Raw genomic sequence first — 21,351 nt, forward strand, 5'->3', positions numbered from 1 at the left:
ATGGATTCATAGCAAGGTACTGGCAAAAGAAATAATCAGCAGTTTTTTTCCATACTGCTTATAGAATATTACAACTCACATGAATTAAAACCAGAAGGTGCTTGAGGAAAAAAAAGGGTACCAAATTTATTGGATGAGTTTATCTGGATCTTATCTGAAGATAATGGTTGTCCTCATTACATTCTGGTCATGCTCGTACTTTTATATTTGTTATTGAATTGGATCTCCACAACCCACATAGGCCTTTGAGAAAGCCCTCAGAGTTACTGTATGTGACAGAGTGGAAGTTTACTGCAATTTATTGAAGGCTGCTACAGTGTTTTTTGGTGGTTCTTGGTCTTCTCAATTAGCAACTTGAGTTCCAAATAAAAATAACTTCAGGGTCCTGTTTTCTACATTTCATTTAGATTGCATCAGCTTAAAGGACAATGAAATAGTAATTTTATGAAGACTAAAAAACCAAGTAAAAATAGTTTTCTGTACTGGTTACTGACTCAGTTTAAATAGTTGAAATCTTAGTGAAGTAAATCTGTCTTCATCCTAGTTTTTATACAAATTTCTGATACCCACTTAATGCTTTCTTCCGTCATCTGTCAAAGAATCACAGTATTCAGTGTTTAGTAATTCAGAGTATGTAATAAATATTCCTGCCAACACTTGCACAGCTGAAGTATTGTATCTACAGGGAGAACATCCATCTTTCAGTGAGCAATCTTTTACCTTTACCAGGGGATATAGGTTTTCCTACAGAATAGTTCTCTGTTAATGAAAACGTAAAAAGGCAGGGAACATTTAATGCATTACTAACATATCTAGACTATTAAGAGAAAACAGGGGAAAGTGAAAGGAAGATGTGACAACTAGTTTGTAAATTAAAAGGAAGAATGAGAGAATGAATAGGTCTTTTTTAGCTCTGCCTCAAGACCTACTGTACATGTATAACCAATTGTATGTGTTCAGTAGCTATTTTTCTAGGTGTGTGGCAGCAGACCACAGTGTAAAGAAATGGGACAGCAGATGACTACTAAATGCAACAGTTACCACCTAAGTTGTCAGAACTGGCAAATCTGTATGATGAGCAAGTAAATAAAAAATGGATTCAAGGAATAACTAGCAGCAGTATCACAGATTCCTATCAAAACACAAAAATGATGGAAATCCCAGAGATGATTTTGTATTACATTGCTTCTGGGTCCTCAGATTCCAGTTGTTAATGTTGTTACATGCTCTCAGTCACCTGCTAGCATGAGGAAAGTCTGAATTTTCATATTTCCCAATACTGAAATTAAACCCAAAATCTGGAATGAATAATAAAACAGTAAGGTCAACCCAGCTTTCTTGTTTCAATCTCAGTGAAATAATGCATTTTGAGCCTTCCTTTGGTAAAATAAAATTTTATACAATGAAGCAGTGATTTCTGTTCTAAACAGTAATTTTGAAATCAGAATGCTTCCTTTGGAATGGAGCATTTTGGTAATCTAGAAATAAATGATTCCGTTTTTTCCCAGATGAAATAGTATTTGATGAAGTGTGTTAGTTTAGGCAAGATCAACATTTCTCAGTGCCAGTTTATTGGTAACATATCTCTGGACAGATTCTTGGCTGGCAGTTAGTGTAAAAGCATAGGAACAGCTTTAAACCATTTCCCATGGGCTTGAAGGGCCTTTTGCCTTCCCCAGGTTGTACGGTATGATGACTATTCAAAAGATCTTTTGAAGATCTTTAAAGAGAAAATGAATAGACTAAAAAAAAAAAATAATCAGCTTGTATTTCCAGCCTAGTTCAATATTTGAAATTACAGAGGTGACATCAGTGAACATGGTGATCACGTTGTAAGAGCTGTGTATTAGTTTCTTTAATTTGGTGACTCATCCACTCTCTGAAGTACTGTGTCTCACTTGGGTCAGTCCTCAGTGTCTTACAACTCACATTCAAAAAGCTAAGTTATTCCCCTGGCCTATGTTTGTGTGGCAGATGCCTATTTATTCATTTTCTCACTAATAAGGAAGATGTGGCTTTATGATCACATTTGTGCTGAAGTGCCTGACTGGATGTTGACTTTCGCTTTGCCTCTCTGTTATAACAATTGGTGATATTCTGTGTGTGGGATGAAATCTTTTCTATTAGGCTATTTTTGAAATGTTTTAGATATTCTGTAGCATTTCAAAAGCTTGTTTCTTGTTATCTACGAACTTCTTTTGACTGTGTATATCTTCTTCTGAATAGAGGGGCTTTGTATTTTCAAGGTTTATCTTGTTGGTTATGCATGCCTTTATCCAAGAGATAATTAACAAAACATCTTCGGGTGTTGTATTCATATTTTGCTGTTACAACTGTGCAAGGCTAACCTGGGGACATTTGTACGTACATTCTTTCACAGGAAACAAAAGTAACACGTTACCTGAACGAGATCCAGTCAAAAAATCTAACGGAAAACCTGATCTTGGAAATGACTGTAAGTCCCACTCTTTTTAAAAAAACTGTTGAAATGTATGATTGTATAACTTTGAAGAGCTACCTTTAGGCTTGGAATTCTGCTGCTGGAATTTAGAGAAGTTTCATTTATAACTGGTCATTATAGAGAATTAGCACTTAGGAATCTATTAAATACCTGTGATTCACTATAATTTTCTTGTCATTGCAATTTATTCTTACATCTTCGTTAGATTTTTATAGACATTCTGGCTGCCCTCTCTAGAGAGTTCTTAGACTTCGCTTCAGATACAATAGAATGACAAGTGACATTTTCTTTGACAGGGGCTGAAATCTTGTAAGGTGCTCAACACTGCTAACCCTTATACAGCAAAATGCTTAAGCATATGAGTATGGTATTTGTGTGCAGGAAATGCATGATACAGTGTAAAGGAAGTGTTTGATGTTTGGCCCAGTTGACCCCATGGATTAAAAACATCAGCTGCTGAAAGGGGCCGTCTCTACCGTAGGATCCTGACACTGCCTGCATGAGTGGAGATGAAATGAAGTTCTTCAACACAAGTCATTTGGCTTGATTTCAGGCTCCCCTTTTAGTGACTGTGCACTGCTGTCAGAGCCAGTCTGCGCTGAAAATACTGATTGTTTTCTGTGAAGATGAGTATCTGCTGATTACGTACGTTATGATGGCATGCTCTGACGTTCGTTCAATATGGGCAGGATTATGCCTTGTCTTTTCTGTTTATGTGGATGCTCTGTTTTAAGGTTTCCTTTTTTTATAAATGTTCGATTAAAGATTAGGCAATATTTGGATGATAAAATATCTATACACTGGCATGCACTTAAAGGAGGTTGCTGCCCAGGGCCATGTGAGGAATAGAACACAGGTTCTGTTTGTTGCTTGGGTATAATCCCTGTGGGATGATCTGGGCAAAATCATTCCCCTTCTGATTTTTTACATGGCTACACACCTCAGAAATGAGCCTCTGTGGCATTACTATGATACATGTTGTAATGAGATGCTGTGCCATAAGGAAATGTTCATCTGTGCTAGTTCTTTGAGACGAACATGCTCAATTTCCCTCTGTCACTTCAGCATACATGTGGATATTTGCATGCTGAAAGTTAAGTATATACTACCACACAGATGTTCTATAATCAGAACACAGGTCAGCCTATAATCGTCAAGCTTCTTTGCAAAGTAGGGAACTGTTGCTGTAGAACAGAGGAACAGAAACACAAAACCACTGTTCACAGTGCAATACGAAGAGCAGGCTTGGGCCTCCTGAACCAGGTCCTCCTTATGCTTTCTGTACCACGTTGCAGGACTTAAAATCAGCAGCTTGATGCTGTAGGTAATAGCTGGAGTCTGGCTATCTGCTGATGGCTCACACGCTCCCTCCACACCTGGGCCTTCCCCAAACCATTGGCGATGTGAGCCTAGGTCCACTCAGGGGGATTGAACCTGTTTGGCCCCTTCTGTTTGAGGGTCCTCCACAGTTCAGACTGAAGTGGGCTGGTTTAGAGGTCTGAGATGCTGCAGGTCCTAACTATGGACCTGCACTGATCGAATGCTGTAGATATATCCAGAAGAAATAAGCTTTTCAGGATGAAGCTCAGTGCAGCAATTGCTAGGCCAGCTGTGGAAGCAGAAGCTGTGCTGCTGTGTTAGCACACTGGTTCTTCCTGCCTAACTCTCCACAGGGTTAATCTGCCTTGGGGAGGAGCCATGCCATTGTGGCTATACTCTTCATCTCACCAGAACTGGCCACCTTAGAGAACACCTGCATGGCACAGAGGTGCTGGCCCAAAGTATCACAGGAAGCCTGTGGCAAATGGGGGAACTTAATCCAGCCTGGTTAAGGACATAATCACTCTGGTAACCAGTTGCTTTCCTCATCTTTCCTGGTAATCAGTACACCAGCTATGGTTTGAAGTTATTTTTTTCCCCAGAAACTAGTTTTTCAGTCACTAGTGTCTAGATATCTACTGCATTGCGTGCTGCCCTGAAACATATTTTACATGTGCATATGTATAAATATAATGTATATACATCTGTTTATACATAGGATGTTGAGCTAATTCTAAAATACAAATTTTTGTAGAGTTTTAATCCATACTCCCATTCCTTAGACTGTAAACTTCCTCCAAGTTCAGGATGTAAGTGATTAATAGAAGACATCAATATAGAAGAAGATATCAATATAGTATCCTGATACCACTATTTTTAGTTGTTCCTGTTGCCACAGTTTACTTAGGATCAAAGTGCATATATATTTTTGGTTAGCTGAGCATATTTTTATTCATATTTCCTGATATTCATATATGTAGAATATTACAAAACTCTAAGTTCTTGCAAGTTAAAGGCAGCATTTTATGAAGGAATTATAATATTCATTAGAGTTAGGTAGTTTCCCTGCACATGGGATTAGAAACAAGTTTTGTTGCATTCCAAATTATTTCTCTCAGCAAAGATAATATTTTTCAAATTAATGGTTACTTGCATGAGCGTGGCTTCTAGTACATCAAAATGAACATTGACACGTTTGTATCCTGCTTGGACTACCATCAAAATAGCCTTCAATGTCTGCCAAAAATAAAATATTACAATATTAGGTACCTGCCCAGGATATTTGTCCTTGTAAAATGAACAAGGATCTTATCTCCCCTGTAATGGCAGAATGAAGGTAATCAACCAAAGGCTTTTTACTGAGCGCTAATTTAGACCTGTAGCAACTCCTGTAGTGGCAAGCAAGGGATTAGATGTCACTATAATAGCTGCAACTTTATTATGCTTTTATCTAAGATTTCTGAAATAATCAAGAAGAAAACATGATTCTCAATTTTTAGGGATTGATACAACAATCAGTTCCATACAGATTTTGGAAACCCAGCAAAGCATTGACAATCTCTATTGTAGTAAAAATCTACAGTGCAGGTAGGTAAATTTTTTATTATGCTTTATTATGGTGGAATAGAATACCACTAATGTGGCATGGCTACTTGGCTGGCTCCTTCTCACAGTTGTTTCCTCTACTGTGCAGGATTTTTTTCTACCTTTTCATATTTTTTCTTCTAAAATGTAAATGCAATTTCCATGGTTTTGCAAGGATACTACCTATCTCAAAATCTTATTAGTGCATTAATGTGCATTAATGTGCACTAAAGGTGCATTAATGCCACCTTTTTTTCAGGTCTGGAAATTACAGCTATGTTATTCCTGTTAACAAATATACACCCATGGATGTAGAAATCTCACTGGAACTAAAGTAAGTGCAGTTGAAGATAATACATACATAACAAGACAGTGGTTCATTTTTTTAATAGTAATTCTTGCCTAATTTCTATTGTGACACTAATTTGGCCCTATTCAGAGGAGTGGGACAAATCTATGCACAACTAAGTTCTTAATATAGACCTTTGGGTAGATCCTTTGCTGTAGCATAGGCCCAATACCGCTCTCAGCCCAGTGACAATTTCACCCATTAATGCATATATTAAAACACAGTAGTCTTAAGGTTCAGTTTAATAATCATTTGAGCAGACATGTATGCATATATTAGCAGGATTGTGGCCCGTAGACTAGGGATTTGAGTTTTTTTGGTGTGGAGAAATATTATTAGGAACATATATATACACATCTATCTATCTATCTATCTATATACACATATATCTATATATAACTCCAGAGAACACCTTTTTTGGCCTGTTGTGCCAAGCATTGTAAAAGGGGATTTTTGTGCAGGAACCTCTGGTAATGCATAAAATTGTGACTTACAGCGGGAATAAGCAGCAAACTTACTCCTCTCAGCAGATATTTTCTCCTCAAAGTCTAGCTCCATTGTGTTCTTCTGGAAGTAACGAAGTCCTTTCTTTTGGGGTTCTTCTCTGAGAAAGGCCAGCAATAGCCAGAACAGCTGCCAAACGCTCTGCTTGATGACACTTCATCACTCCAGTCTCTCCAAGAAGGGGCTCTGTGAAGTTATGGTCTTTAGGTCCAGTCTTTTGATCTTGAATATAATCCTTGTAAACATCCGCCTTTTTCAGATAAGAGGAAATATAACAGTAGTCCTGAAGTGCCTGCTTGTTTTCTACAGCAACTGAAAATCGGTCTTTTAAGTGTGTGCCATTGTAAACTAGTAATGCAACCCTCCCACATAGGGATTAATACATCATACTCAGAGTTTCACTGTAGCAGGTGCTGAATTTATTTTGGATATTAGTTTGTGAGTTGGGGGGAGGGGGATTTTCAATATATACCTTTGCTATAAACTTTCACTAAACAAAGCCACAAACTTAACAAAACCCAAAACACTTAAGAAAAGCCAAACATATTTGGATTATTGCTGTGTCGAAATGTTGTAAGACACTGTAACTACTTCAAAAATTTGGAAAACTTTTATGCCTGCTGAATAAAATCAAATGAAACCAACACACACTACTGACAGCCTGTGTAGGACAGAGAATCTGCCATATATGAATTATATGCTTTAAAACTGATGTTTCTTAAGTACCTCATTAAGGTTGTGAAAGCACATTTTGCTGGGGGTGCTTCATTGTTCCCCGCAGCATAAACTGTAAATATTGATGTCACTCTTTCCCCACCTTCTGCTTTCATTTTTTCTGCTAGCCATTGCCATATCGGAGTTCCTTTGGATCTCCAAGGCATTTTTGTTTGTTTATACTCTTCCTAGAAAAGTCACCTGGTAAGCTAGGAAGTGCTGGAAACTCTCTAGGGATAGTTTGGAGAAGATATGACCACAGGGTCTTTGCTGTTGAAGAATTCTGAATGAAATGCTGTTTACCTATGCGTTCCCAGACAAAGTCTGGGATTTTTTTACTTCTTTTTAATGATATATTTGCATGTGTACAGTAGCAAATGGGAGTTATTTATATAGGTCCCTGTTTTAAGTTTTATTATGGGTCTGTTTTCCATAAAATTGATGTTATGTTTTGATGCCCAGGTACCCTCTGGCACAGGTATGTTATGTCTATGCATGATGTTAGCCATGCAACTCAAGCATGTCATGACCATTAATTTGTATAAAAAGTCATATAGAATAGCTTCTGGTATGAATATGCTTGAGGTTTGAGGAAGTTTAGAGTACATTTCTAGATTTATCTTAACAACTGTAAAGATCACCCAGGTTTCCAAATGCAAAACACCCTCCATTCGTCAGGGGGAATGGGACAAGATTAGAGGTTGGTGGCTTAGGTTTATCTCCTTCACATCAGCCAGTGAAGTAAGCTCCTCTGCTTTATTACTCCACAATTCAATTCTTCAGATTTTTTTGCCTTGTATGTATTTTGTATTTATATATATGATTCTCCTATTTAAGAACAATTGGATAGATCCTTATTTTTCTCTGTTTCTTGAAGCACCACAGAACCATTAATTATATTTCTCTGCAAAGTCATATTTGGAAATTATTGCTCCCATTATTCTTCAAGCCAAAACAGTAGGAAGGATTTCCTAGAAACCACACAGGTAAGATTTTTGCAGCAATACTCTGGCTTGTGGGGATCATTTTTATATACTGCCCAGCACATGACTCTTTTTTCATCTCTCGCATTAAATGTACTGTTCAAAACTGAAAATAAAATTGGGCTTTATGTAGGAAAAAAGTGTTCATTTTTCTGATAGTTTTGGCAGTTGAAGCCATACAGTGCTGAAATAATTTGTGATTAGCTTTAATCTCGCCTTGCTCTCCAGAATGGTGTTCCCTTCTATTAGCTCTGTTTGCTTTTCGTAAAAGCATCAGAGTCTCATAAGTAAGACGTCATTTGATCGTCTTACTTCGGGATCGTCAGACGATCCTTCAAATGACTCTTGATTCAAGCAACACTGTGTGGATGCATTCTGGAGTAGAGGGAGATATGAAAGTGGAAAAAACTTGTTCTAATACCTAGTTCTGCTGAATAGCCTTATACACCACTGTTTGTAAGGAATGAATGAAGAGATAAAAGAGACCATTAAGATCTTCGGCTCCAGAGTGTGGAAAGGAGGGTAGCTCATGCCAGCTACCCTGGCATGTTAATAGTGTATTTATGGGCACTTGTGAAAAAGAAATAGTCCATTAGAAAACGACTTATAAAATTAATGGCTGCAAAATTCTGATCTTGATTAAGGTAGTAGAAATTCAAATGGTACTTTGAGTCTGCCAGCCATAGCTGGCTTTGGCATGACCATAATGAGATGCAACCTTTTTGTAGGAGTCAGTTTTCTGCTGAATTTTATAAAAATCTATCTAGTGACTCTCTACAAGGACAGTTTTGAGTCTACTTCAGCCTAACTCACCACTATAACTCTATATATCTCCAGAGATACTTCAGAAATAGGAGTACTTTTCACCCAGGGCCTTAGGAGATAGTCCTCCAAACTCTCATCTACTCTACTGTTTCCATTATTGTCTTGTGGGTCATGAATTCTAGTTTTTAAGTCTTGAATTCACTGGAGATAATGGTAGTATTCCCCTTTATTTCTATGTAAACAGGAGTTTACCAATAAATCTCTCTAGGAAAAGTTCTTCACTGTAAAAGCAAGAGTTGTTTACGTGTCGTTCTCTGGATTGCCTCAATGGAATAAAAGCTGTTAAAACATGTTAGCTTTTCCCAGTAAAAAAATATTTAGAGACTGGATCTTGCAAACTTTTGATCATCTCCAGTAAATTGATGAAGGCCTTAAACTCCCTTCAAATTAGCTGGAAATAGAAGACTCTTTCAAGGCCTTGATTTGTCCACATTGCTTGGAAAAGTTTATTCTGGCTAAAATAGTAGGAAAGGCAGAAGCAAGGATAGTAGCAGTTCTGAACACATTGTAGGAGAAACCTCCCTGCAGTTGGAAGTCATTTCAGAGTCTTCTTTAGATTTCTGATCTATGGTGCCATACATGATATGTTCTTAACTGATTTTAAATGACTTTTTTGGGGGTTTGTAAAATTAGAGCAGTTGGGATACCCCCACCCTTAAGCTGACTTTCTGATCAACTTTTCAAAAAGTTACAGTCTTCTTTGCAACTGCTGCAAAGCCATCAGAACGCAAAAATTGTCCAAGTTTTGACCTGTCTGCTGTAATTCCAACAGAATTGAAATTAAGTCAGACCCAAAGAGTTTTGCAATGCAGAAATATGCTTGAAGCTTACTGCCAGAACTGGTCAAGGAGATTTCCTGTGTCAACCTGAAATCCACATCAAAAGACTAAAGCTAACTAGCCTCCAGCAGCAGTGAGCATTCAGGCTTGATGTGACTCAGAATAGAAATGCTGCCTAGTTGAAGAAGTTTTTTTTCAAGAGGATTTTCCTAGGGACTGGAAGGCTTATTCCCTACCAAAGGGCAGGAAACCAATAATTTGGACTCAGCAGTCTCACATAAGTTGTATCATGTGAACATATCATCTCCAACAGAGACAATGTGCCAGAAAGTGAAGGGTGGAGGGAAAGATGAAGGAGTTGAGACACTAGAAACTCATGAAATAATAGTTACCATGGATCATTAGGTTAAAAAGAGGTGAGGATTTAATTTTATTTTATTCAATGTAGCATAAACATTTCAGATACGAAACATATTTTTTCATTTGTACATGGCAGGACACTGCAATCAGAAATAGCATGAAATCTTGCCTGCGTCTGTTTTTGAAATACTGAGTGAAGATGCTTCTCTTATCTTTAGAATATATAGAGGAACTTTCACTGCCTTCTGAGGACTACTAAAGTTGCTGTTTCAAAATCAGCAGAATTGCCATTTGCTACTATTACACCTTAAAGCTCTCGGGCCACCTGGCACATCAGGAACAATCCCTATTTATTGTGGGATTTGCTTGGAAAACTAGAGAGGGAGTTCAGTTATTCAGAGCCAGCTGAGTGTTCCTGGGAGCCAGATGTCTGTCAGTTCCTGGGCAGAGCTGATCAGAGCAGACCCACATTTGCAGGGTTTAAAGTCAGCACTTTGTCTTTAAATACTCTGACTATAGCTATCAAGTCTTGTTATCATAATTACTTTGCACTGCATTTGTCAGTGAAATGTTTCCAGATCCTAACCTTCTCTCCAATTTAATGTGAAATAAGGTTATCTAATCTCTCTCATTTCTCATCTAGGGACGTCAGCATATTTGGACTCTCCCTGTAGCTAAATTTTATGACAGTGCATACTATTTCCGTGTAGCTGCACCGGTAAGCCTTTTCAAATGGCAACACAGCAAAAGACAAATAGCATTCGAACTGAGAGAAGATCCTATATGAATCTCCTTTATTTTTCTTCTGCAGGGTTTTGCAGGCTGCTCGACAGATCCTTATTTTGCTGGAATGTTTTTTACTGATTACTACTTCTATTTTTATCGCCAGTGTAACTAAAATGTTGCTGATTGTTCTGTTCTTTGGGGAGAAGACAATGAAGCTTTTGATATGAAAAAAAGACTTGTGAAGGGCCCTGGATTTTTTTTTAAACCTCTTGCTGAGTTGTATGGCGCTTTCTTGTTTGTTTCACTTTTAAATTAAAAAAGGAGAAAAATAAAGTGTTTGCAACGACCGTAGCTCTGCATTTCCAGGAACTGTTTCTAAAAGGACGTGAGGCAATGGAGTCTATGATGTGTAAATAAATAATCCCATTGATCATAGTGAAGTTATATGATGTTGTACGTATAGCAGACAAGAGCAAATGGGTAGAAGCTCTGCTGAGCTGGGATACACTCCAGTCCTCAGAAGATAGTAAGACAATAAAATGTTATTTGCAGTCAGGAGACCTGCTTCTGTCCTACAGGCATTTACCTTCTCTTAGTATCAGCTGCCCTTTATTTATATATAAAGCTATTTTTTTCCTAGCAAAACCACAACCAAACAAAACTTCGAGAGAGAAACATAGCACTGTGCAAATGCCCTCTAAAATAAGTGCTGTTAAGTTGGGAACAACAGGTCAATTCTTTGGTGTGTGTGAGTATTTCCATTTCGGAAAGCAGCACCATCATTGCCATTATAATTGTGTGATTTAACGACGCTGCTGCTGTTTGAGATATGTTTCAGCTACCTTTTTTTTTTAAACTGTACAGCAGGAATTAACTATTTACTCCTAAATTCAGGTTATTTTTTTCTTGGTGTTTGTGATTTGTGCTAGTGTGATGAAAGAGCAGAAATATTTGAGAAGAAGAATGTCTTGCCTGCATGGCTTTCTAAGATGGATGTGGATACACACGTGCATGGGAGAAATCTTTCTGTTTATATTTAGGAAATACATTTTTAATGTAAAGCTATTTGAATAAAATTTCACATTAGTTGCTCAGACAGAAGGAAAACAGATGTAATAACCAAGTACAGTATAAATAGTGTTGTGGGGTATGTTTAGAACAATCATTTGTTTTGTGTAGAGAAGAGAAAATAAATACAATGGATAGACTGTAGGCTTTTAAAAATTTGTAATGTAAAAGTTACATGTGAAGAACCTTACTCTGAATGAATTTCTTTATTTAGCAGTGAAAGGGAAACATTAGGAAGAAAAATTAATCTCTAAAAAAGAGCTGACCACAGTCTTTGTAAACAACAGTGTGTCTTAACTGTATATTTATTGCCTGATGATGCAATGGGAGAGTTTAATTTGTTCCTGTGCCTTTGTTTGGCATTTCTTTTGTCACTATTTTGGGATTTCCTTTAAGGATGACCTTGCTGATTTTGTTTAGATGTATGTGCTTCACTTGGGGTTAACTGCAATGTCTGTGGGGTTTTTTGCCTTAAATGACTCACTACTTTGACCTTAAACATATAAGGGTTTAGTTTTGGTTTTTTTTTTTTTTCCTTCTTTCTTTTTTTTTTCCTCTCTGGGAAGTGTTTATGGCGTAGACCACATGTTCTGTAATATCCCAGAGACTAACTGGTCTTGGAACTCTGGATCCAAAAGCATCAGAAGTTTGTGCCTTTAGTTTTTTACGGTCCATACTTGAGGGTAATTCCTAAGAAGTGTCACCTGGTCACAGATGATAATGCATGTGCATTTTGAACAAAAATTGTGCATTTCTAGACCCACCTGTTTTTCCTCACACTATTCTGGGTTGAAATACTCTTCCCAGTGGCACAGAGCACTGCATGTAGGAGAATATAAGCTCCCAGTGTTTCCTGTCATCAAAAAACTTCCTGTGATTAGAGTCTGGGGTGAGATGCATGTGGGATAGCAACTATTTTCTTTGTGAAAATGCTTGTGGTGATTGTTTTACACATTACTTTCCCCATTCAAGAATTTTCAGCTAGTTCCTGTCATACGTTTTTAGTAAGCTACTCTTGAAGATGTTATTGAGATTTAAGATGACAAGTTACTGTATGAAGGCTGTGTTCTAACATGTCCAAGGTAACAAAAATCCACCTTGGCAAAAGCTAGGGAGGAACTGGCAGAAATTAAATGTTTGGCATTGAAAAAACTGTGATAAATAGTCTTCAGGCTCCTGCTGTGAATGACAGCGAGCTGAAAGACTTTTTAAAATGGGATGACATATTAACAGTAGTGTTTTGACCATTTTAAATGGGGATCAGATGACTTCTGTCTCTTTGTGACACTAATTATATCGGGGTTACCACTGAATGAGTTGGTGGATCTTGGGGCCAGGAGAAAATACTAGTAGTGTAACAGAACCCTGAGCATCCCTGAGCATACCCTGTTTTTCCATCTAGAAGTTTAGTCTAGTTAAAAAAGAAAAACTTTGCTATTTGCCTGGGATTTCACATACGCCAGGTCCAAAAGTGCAAGAGCAGATACCAAATGTAATGATTCAGCTTATACTTGCATTATGGCTCTTTTATCTGAGAGTCAGCCAGGTGCTTGGTCACGTGAAAATCCCAGAAAATGTTTCAATTCTCCTTCCCCCTGGATAACATTTGCAGAATACATTGAATTGCCAGGCCTGTGCTGGCTGGCGGTACAGTGCATGTACAGCAGGTTCAGCAAGCCCAAGGAGTGTCAGCCTGTGCTGGTTTTGGCTGGGATAGAGTTAATTTTCTTCACAGTAGCTAGTATGGGGCTGTGTTTTGGATTTGTGCTGGAAGCAGTGTTGATAACACAGGGATGTTTCAGTTACTGCTGAGCAGTGCTTACACAGAGTCAAGGCCTTTTCTGCTTCTCACCCCACCCCACCAGCGAGGAGGCTGGGGGTGCACAAGAAGCTGGGAGGGGACACGGCTGGGACAGCTGACCCCAACTGACCAAAGGGATATCCCACACCATATGGCGTCATGCTCAGCATAGAAAGCTGGGGGAAGAAGAAGGAAGGAGGGGACGTTGGGAGTGATGGCGTTTCCCTTCCCAAGTAACCATTACGTGTGATGGAGCCCTGCTTTCCTGGAGATGGCTGAACAGCTGCCTGCCCATGGGAAGGAGTGAATGAATTCCTTGCTTTGCTTTGCTTGTATGCATGGCTTTTGCTTTCCCTATTAAACTGTCTTTATCTCAACCCACGAGTTTTCTCACTTTTGATTCTCTCCCCCACCCCACTGGGAGGGAGTGAGCGAGCGGCTGGGTGGTGTTTAGCTGCCTACTGGGGTTAACCATGATACAGCCCCAGCAGATGCACAGTGGGTGACGTACATGCCCAGATTTCAGTCCATTTTGGTGTGAAAATACGGATTCTCACTCCCATATCTGCTGAGTCTTCACTTTCCTGTGTTTGGGGAGGTGGAACGCATCTTGACACCACTGGACCGGTGACATTCTCTACCTCATGCAGTCCTTCTCCCTTGTACAACACTGAACTAGGACTGTCATAGAATACCGCTGCCAGCAGCATTTTCCATCCTGAACAACTAGAGGAAGTATGGATTGATTTTTCCAAGTGAAAAACATGGTTCTAAAAAGTTTAAGCGTCTCGGGTGTTTTTCTGCCATTTCTGTGTGCTCAGTGATAAAGTTGCAACAGTTTTTAGTAGTGGTCATTACAATGTAATTTGAAACAAATTTTGTGATGCCTAATAACGAATTATTAATGTGTTACCTACATTGTACTTGGAACAGGAAAACCCCTTCCCTTACCTCTTTTTAACACAATGTGGATGAATTGTAGAGACCTCCAGATATCCCTCACTGGAATATCTTCCCCTAATTTGAAAGGGAGCTGAGGCAAAGCAAACTTCCAGTGTGGGTGGTACACACAGCCGTAAATTGCCGGAGGCAAAGCTAGAGCTAGAACAGAGCGATCTGGTACAACCTGATCTGGCTTTCAAACCAGCTGTTCACACCAAGAACATGATATGGCAATTCACATTTTTACTTGACTGTAACACAAATTACCTAGCCTTGCTTTCAGTAAGTTTGATCTAGCGGTGGCAGCAGCATTTTAAGTGAGGACCTGAGATCACTTGAAAGCCCGGTGCACCAAGCAGAGAGGCTATAGAGGGAAAATCCTGTATGGTCACCCCATGGAAACCAAGTACAAGGCCGAGGAGCAGAATGAGTGGTTCTGGGGTGTGAGTCCGCAGCTGGAACAGCCGATAGCCTTCGGGCACAACCCCAGCAGAAGCTGTAGACAGCTGTGAGCAAAAGGGCATTTTGCTTTCTGGCTGCAGCTCAGTTCAAATGACCCTTTAGTTCAGAAGAGGCCTGGTAGGTATTGAGGAGGCTCTCTGGTGCGACGATGTGAGCCTACTGTGAGGAGCCAGCAATCCCAAAGCTGAGTCTGGAGTCCTGCACAGCATGGGTCTGAAGGGTGAGCTTTTGATCAAGTCCTGCTTATCTACATTTTTCTATGATCATAGCATGCTTTCTAGAATCAGAAAAATACTTGCATTAAGAATTGTTAGTGGGTTAAATTCTGCCCACAGCGCAAGAAGCTGCTCACTCAGGAGTCATTCACCTCTTAAATTACAAATCCATTGCACAGAACCTGAGACAATCCAGCTGCACAACGAAAACCTGATTTACATCAGGTTTACTCTTTCTGCTGATCTGAGTGCTGGAGTATGTTTAAAATAAATCAGTTCATTGTAGGTATAGAAACTAGTTTCAAGATACACAGAAAATTAATCATAATTTATAAACTAGTTGCAGTGCTTTAAGACTTTTATATGATATGTTGCTTTATATGAAGACATGGCTTTTATGTATGACATTATAATACACTTAAAAGCATTGAACACAACTGATGGAAACTCATTATAGGATTCGTTTACTGATCTTACCTTCATCTTGGAATAATTCTACTTAATGTCTCAGCTACGCTGCACTACAGAGAAACAATTTCCTGCAGATTTGTGTCCTGTCTCGCTGACAGTCTGCCACTGCAAAAATCCCAGCCGCTCTGCTGGCTTTTGTGGATCGCTCTGCCACATGATGTTTGCTTCCTCCCATGTTCCCTACCTGTTGGACGAGGCAAAAGGCAGGACCAGCTCTGATTTGAGCTGCTCTCATACCGACGGGGAAAGCTGGCTGCTCCCTCACACAGGGAGTTCCTACCTGCCTTTGGAAATATTAAACTGTGCCTGTCTGTTTCTTTGTGTGCGCACCAGTTTGGGTCTTTTTCTCTTCTTGGCTTCAGATTTCCTTGAATCTTGTAGAAACATAATATGGCTGAGCCTCTATCGAATTTGATTTTAATGGGTCGACACATTAAAAATTACTAGTAAGCAGAACAGGGAGGTTGATTGTATCAGCTTGGAAAATTGGTGTTCCGTTTCAAGCCAGGATTGAGTTCATTCCAGACAAAAGAATCTTGAGTGATGGCTCTCAGGTTTCTTAGGGGAGATGGTGCTTTTTGAAACAGGATGTTTGGGAAGTTTTAGTTTGTAGATCCAGAGCTTTGGATAACATCTTTGACGCTAGGGAAGCTGGGATTCAGTCTCGCTCCTCTGTAGACCTGGCGCCAGTGATGAAGCCTTCATGCCTCAATTGCTCACTAATAAAACTTTGCTAATAGTATTTTCCCTTCTTGAAGGGGAAGAGGAACTGGAAGTGGGGCAGTGTTGTAAGGGTAAATATATTAAACACACTGAGATGCTCATATGTGTCAGGATTATATATGTTTGGGACTAATCAAACAGACCCTCTTTTAGTAAAACAACGTGCTCAGCACTTTTGAAAAATCAGGCCCAGTGAGGAGTGTATAGGTCTAACTTTAGCTTTTCAGTTTGAATGCTTTGATCTTGGCATGTCCACTCAAAATCCTTGTTAGGCTATAGGAATGTTTCTCTGGAAAAAGCATGAACATTTTTTTTTCTGGACAAAGTTGATCAAGTAATTGGAAGAAACAGTTTTCACTGTTATGTTTCCACATCCCCTCCCTTGCTCTTAGGCATGCATAGTGTTTGTTAAATTTTTCTAATCTGACGTGGGTGTGTTTGCTCACTGTGGAATGAGTAATTTTAATTAACATCTGCAAACCACCAAATAATACCTGGAGTGGCAGGTGCTGGTTATGTTCCACACTCGCAAAATCATTTGGCTGAAAGAACAGTGCTTCTAAGGAAAGGCCAAGGCATAAGCATGTCCCAGTCCTAGATTACATATATTTTGTCCACTGACTTGCTGCCCCTCCTGCTATCTTCTGAGCTTTGGCGAGTGCCGAGCAGTGGTTGCATCCCGGCAGCAGGCACCAGCAGCCTGGCTGATGCTGCCCGGGGCACTGTGGATGCTGCCGGGATGGGCTGGGCTCAGGTACCCACATGGCCCAGCCTCGGTGGTCCCCAGCCAGACTCAGGACCTGGGACTTACTGAGCACAACCAGAGTGGCAGTGAAGTTTGAGACATGTTAAGGCACTTTAGTTAGTCCTAGTGTGTCTTGTCCAGGTCCAGTGTAGGTTAAAAAAAGAAAAATTCCTGCAGCACTCACTTGCAGCACTTCAGGTAGCTTGACGTCCTCATAAATATAGTCTCTTCTCCCCCTTCCAGCTTCCCCAAATAGCATGTTTTCTGTCAAAATAGCACATGAATGAACATTTTCAATGCAAGCCCAAGCCCTATATTCAAAATAACAGGTCTCACACAGGCAATCCTGACCCAATTTTAACCCTGGTTGCTATGGCACTCTGCAGGCTGGGCGGTCGGTGGGGCAGGGCGATGTGGCGATGGCACACAAGCCTTTTGTTGCTCCTTGGCCTGGGTCCAGCCAGCTTGTTTCCCCCCTTCTCCCTCCACCCCGCAGCAGCTGGCAGCAGCCTACATCTGCCGGCCAGGAGCAGCAGCCAGGCTGCAGCCTCTGCCAACTCTCCGTGTGGGTCTCCTGGAGAAGCCACCTTCCTCCCAAGCACCCAGAACTGTTCCCCTGCAGACCACAGCTCCCATCCTTTGGCTGCATGCCCCTGTACTGGAAAAGCCTTCATCTTCCTGCTCCCGGGCTCCCTCTCCTCTTCCCTCGCTAGTTGCTTTCCAGGCGTCCTGTCCCCAGCTTTACCTCCTTCCAAACAAAGGAACTCATTACGCTACTTTTAAAGGATGAAATTTAAAATGTGTCATCTTCTTAGTAACGGGTAGAAAGGAAAGTGACTTTTATGAACAGGATTTAAAACAAAACTCATTATTTTAAAGGAGGATGCTTTAATTTCTAGTTGATGTTAAATTTATTGCAATTGCCTACATGCAGTAATATAAGCACAGGGTTTGCAAATTTGAGATTAATGTTAATTTAGCTGGTAGAGATACTCTGCAGGGTAATCAGTGCTTTGCATTTTTCATTCAATCTTAATGTTACACTTTCCCTTCCACAACATAATCTAAACCACAGACCAGCTGGCTGTGTTGATTAAAATCCTCTTTCTGCTTTTTATTAATCTTCATGGTTCTGCCCTAGAATTATGAAGTGGTCATGGTCTATCAGGAAGGAAATCTGCTGGGCCAGAATGCAGTATTTACAAGCCGAGATTTCTGCCTAAAGCATATTGCTGATTCCTAAAATAAGCTGTGTCCCGAATGCTTTGTTATATGCACAGAGCCTTACATGATTTTGGAACAAAGCTCTTCAGATTAAATTACTTACAAATAATTCATTATGCATTTATCTGACACATTTCCTCACTGAAAACCTAAATGAAGAGAATATCATTAGGGGGTGGGGGTGACAGAGGACTTTTGTTGTCAATAGGGCTAATCCTGCCTTTCGGAGACGTAGAGTCACGCAGGCTCTTCATGTGGACCCTCACTGCCTTCACCTTGATGGCAGAGGGAGAATGGACGGGGTCAGGGTATTGCTGCAAGGGGGAGCACTGATCCAGGAGTCAGAGGTTCCTCAGGATGCACAGCAAAGGGATGGGAAACATTCTCAAATGGGAGGTGATGGAGCAGCAGGAAGGATGCTCCGATTTCCAAAATTCATCCAAAGGCTGCTGGGGCACAGCCTCGATCTTTCTTGCTCTGCAAAGCTCCTTGCACAAAGGCCGCTTGTCCAGACTGGATGAGATTCACCCCAGACAAGTAATGTGCTCTGTGTGTTGTTGCTTTTTTTGTAAATAACTATTTGATCACAATGAATTGATTTTTTTTTAACTAATTTGATGTGATGATTAGGCAATCACTTTAGCATGTGTTTTTTCAATTATCTCTCGTTAACAAAATGAGGCAGTAACTAAGCATAATCTATCTTTTTCTGATTTCTCAGAAGGTTAATTAAGACTGCAGATATTCTTCCTGAGGGGTTTGGATATCTTTGGATCTAGGGATGGTTAACGTGGTTATATCCTGTAGTTACGCCGCCTACACTTTGACCAAGATCCTACTCTAGGTCATTACCTAGCATTACCCAGTGAAAGTGTTACATAGGTAGAGAGATCTGCCTACAGGTCTTTGCTGCACTCTTCCCTTCCTTACTGTATGTTGCTGTTGGGGACTGTGTTAGTGCGTACATTTGGGGCAGAGAGACCACAAAATGATGATGGATGCTTATAAATAATGCATGCTAATGCTGCAGAATTTTGCTACAGGGAGTGAAGTTTGGTCTTAGGCTTTACTCTTTTATTTCCATAGTTGCACTTAACCACAAACACCCATTTTTACTATTCAAAATAAACTGCCTTTCAAATTCTACACCACTGCTATCTGTTTTGAGCTTTAGCAAGGGGCTGTAAGACTTGCAGGTTGAAGAGTCAGGGCCCCAAAGTTTTCTAGCAGCTTTTCTCTCACTCTAAGGAATGATATGCCTTACCTTAGCATGTCTCTCACCATTGCAGGGGTATCCTACAGCAGAGTAGGACGGAGATGGGCCATGAACATGTGAAGTACCTGCACTGTTAAAACCATGGCTTCCCATGACACCAAGAAGAAATAAGTTTTCTATGAGCCAGCTCTGCTATGCCTTGCACTGCTGATCACAAGCTTTGACTATTTGGGAATTAGTCTTTTGTGAATGGAGCTGTTCTTTCTCCATCTTCTTGTGGGTGTCTTAAGTCTTTGTAGGGTGCCCTTTCCTCGAAGTCACATTTCTCGGTCTCTAGGCTGATTTGGAGTCTGCTGCAACCTTATGATTTTGCATTTTTAATCTTCAAAAAGAAATTCCTTTTTCTTACTTTGGAGGATCTTGGTTGCAAAAAAGTCAGTTTTGACTTCCCCTCTTCCTAATTTGCTTTTGTCAGTTTTTCAGGCATTGATAATAGTTTTTGAAGCTTTGATTTCTTCAGACATAGAAACTTGCACTAGCAGCTTGCTGCGATAACCCCATTGCTGATAGGGCGCTGGAGAGCATCGCTTGGCTGGGTGCTGAAGGTTCACGGGCCCTACTCAAAAAACCAAACCCCAAAAGGCTACTGGATGGGGCAGGTTAATCGCCTTGTTTTTCTCCTCATGAGTGCACAGTTCTTCCTTTCACTGCACTTTTGCCATCTCAGGCGTTTTCTTTAATATCGTGCACAGAACAGCTGGGCTCCAGCCGCAGAACTGACTGGTAGCAGCATTCAGTCGCTGCTCTTCCCCTGTAGCCTCCTGTGTTCCCATCTTGCTCCCTCCTACAGCATCATGGCTGAAGCAGCTCAAATTACCCTCTTGGCATTTGTCTTATCACTTTCCTTTGTGATCTACTTGCTTTAAGGTCCAGTCTTTTGCCTCGTCTCTTGGTAAATATCATGCCAAATTCAAAATTTGTGCCCTTATCTTCCAGAAATGTCCAGTGACTTGGGATATCTCTGCTGGCTTTTGTGTTTCTCCCTCCTTTTGGGCCATCACTTTTGCCCCTGTGCTTTCTCATGTAAATCCCTCTTCCAGTTCACCATTTCCTACAAATACCAACCCAAATCATTGGAGGCTCAGCCATGCGACCAAATATATATTTCATGAGCTTTCATACTGTAGTGTTTTTTTCTTCAATGGGCTTCTGTGCTTGTGGATGGTCTTACTGACTTCAGCTGGTGCTCCACGTAGCACTGGTGGTCCTCTGGGGACACACAGCAGGCCCCCGGCGCTTTGTCCACACGCGCTCCTCAGCACAGGGCACAAGCTGAATGCTTCACAAGCAGAAAATACAAAAATGAACAGAACTGCTTAACAAAAAGAATGCAAACTCTGCATTTCTGGGTCGCTTTACTGTCTCTTAAGGATTTCTTTTTGCATTAAGTTATGTGGTTAAGTGTATTTTTCAAGACAACAAAAAGACTGACCTGAAGGATCTCAGTCTGTCTGTCTGTCTCGGTGAGGAAGGGGTTTAGTCTCCTTGCTTCTGCTCAGACAGCTACCAAGAACCATACCCCCTGTGTTTACTTATTTAAACTGAATTAGGTATCATGGTTACACAAATCAAAACAAAACCGGTCTGTGTATACAAGAAACAGCTGATGTTCTCTTTCTGGAGTAAAATATATGTAAATAAATTGTTTTCAACGCAGAAAGAAGAAAAAAATCTGAACCTGTCAAAGTCAAGCATATTAAAGGAGATGGTTGCAAGAAGACGACCCATATGCTGTACATAATCTGTGACTTTCTTCCTCTTCTATGCCTGCCCTCAAAAAGATGAAAAATTACAAGGGCTGAAACTGAAAGCATCATTA

The 21,351-nt window shown here is 40.2% G+C and overlaps 1 protein-coding gene across 1 annotated transcript in view; it reads left to right on the top strand.

Moving 5' to 3' along the window:
- MYRFL (myelin regulatory factor like) overlaps window positions 1-10,938 on the top strand; it is a 41,680-nt gene extending 30,742 nt beyond the window's left edge. Inside the window, exons 20-25 of the mRNA XM_072851110.1 lie at window positions 2,381-2,455; window positions 5,281-5,368; window positions 5,625-5,699; window positions 7,810-7,918; window positions 10,523-10,597; window positions 10,691-10,938. Coding sequence (XP_072707211.1) covers window positions 2,381-2,455; window positions 5,281-5,368; window positions 5,625-5,699; window positions 7,810-7,918; window positions 10,523-10,597; window positions 10,691-10,777 — 509 coding nt within the window. The 3' untranslated portion in view covers window positions 10,778-10,938. The remainder of the gene's footprint in view (window positions 1-2,380; window positions 2,456-5,280; window positions 5,369-5,624; window positions 5,700-7,809; window positions 7,919-10,522; window positions 10,598-10,690) is intronic.
- The last annotated feature ends 10,413 nt before the right edge of the window (window positions 10,939-21,351 follow it).

Source organism: Ciconia boyciana, chromosome 1 (assembly GCF_034638445.1).
Source record: "Ciconia boyciana chromosome 1, ASM3463844v1, whole genome shotgun sequence".
NCBI classification, from domain to species: Eukaryota; Metazoa; Chordata; class Aves; order Ciconiiformes; family Ciconiidae; genus Ciconia; species Ciconia boyciana.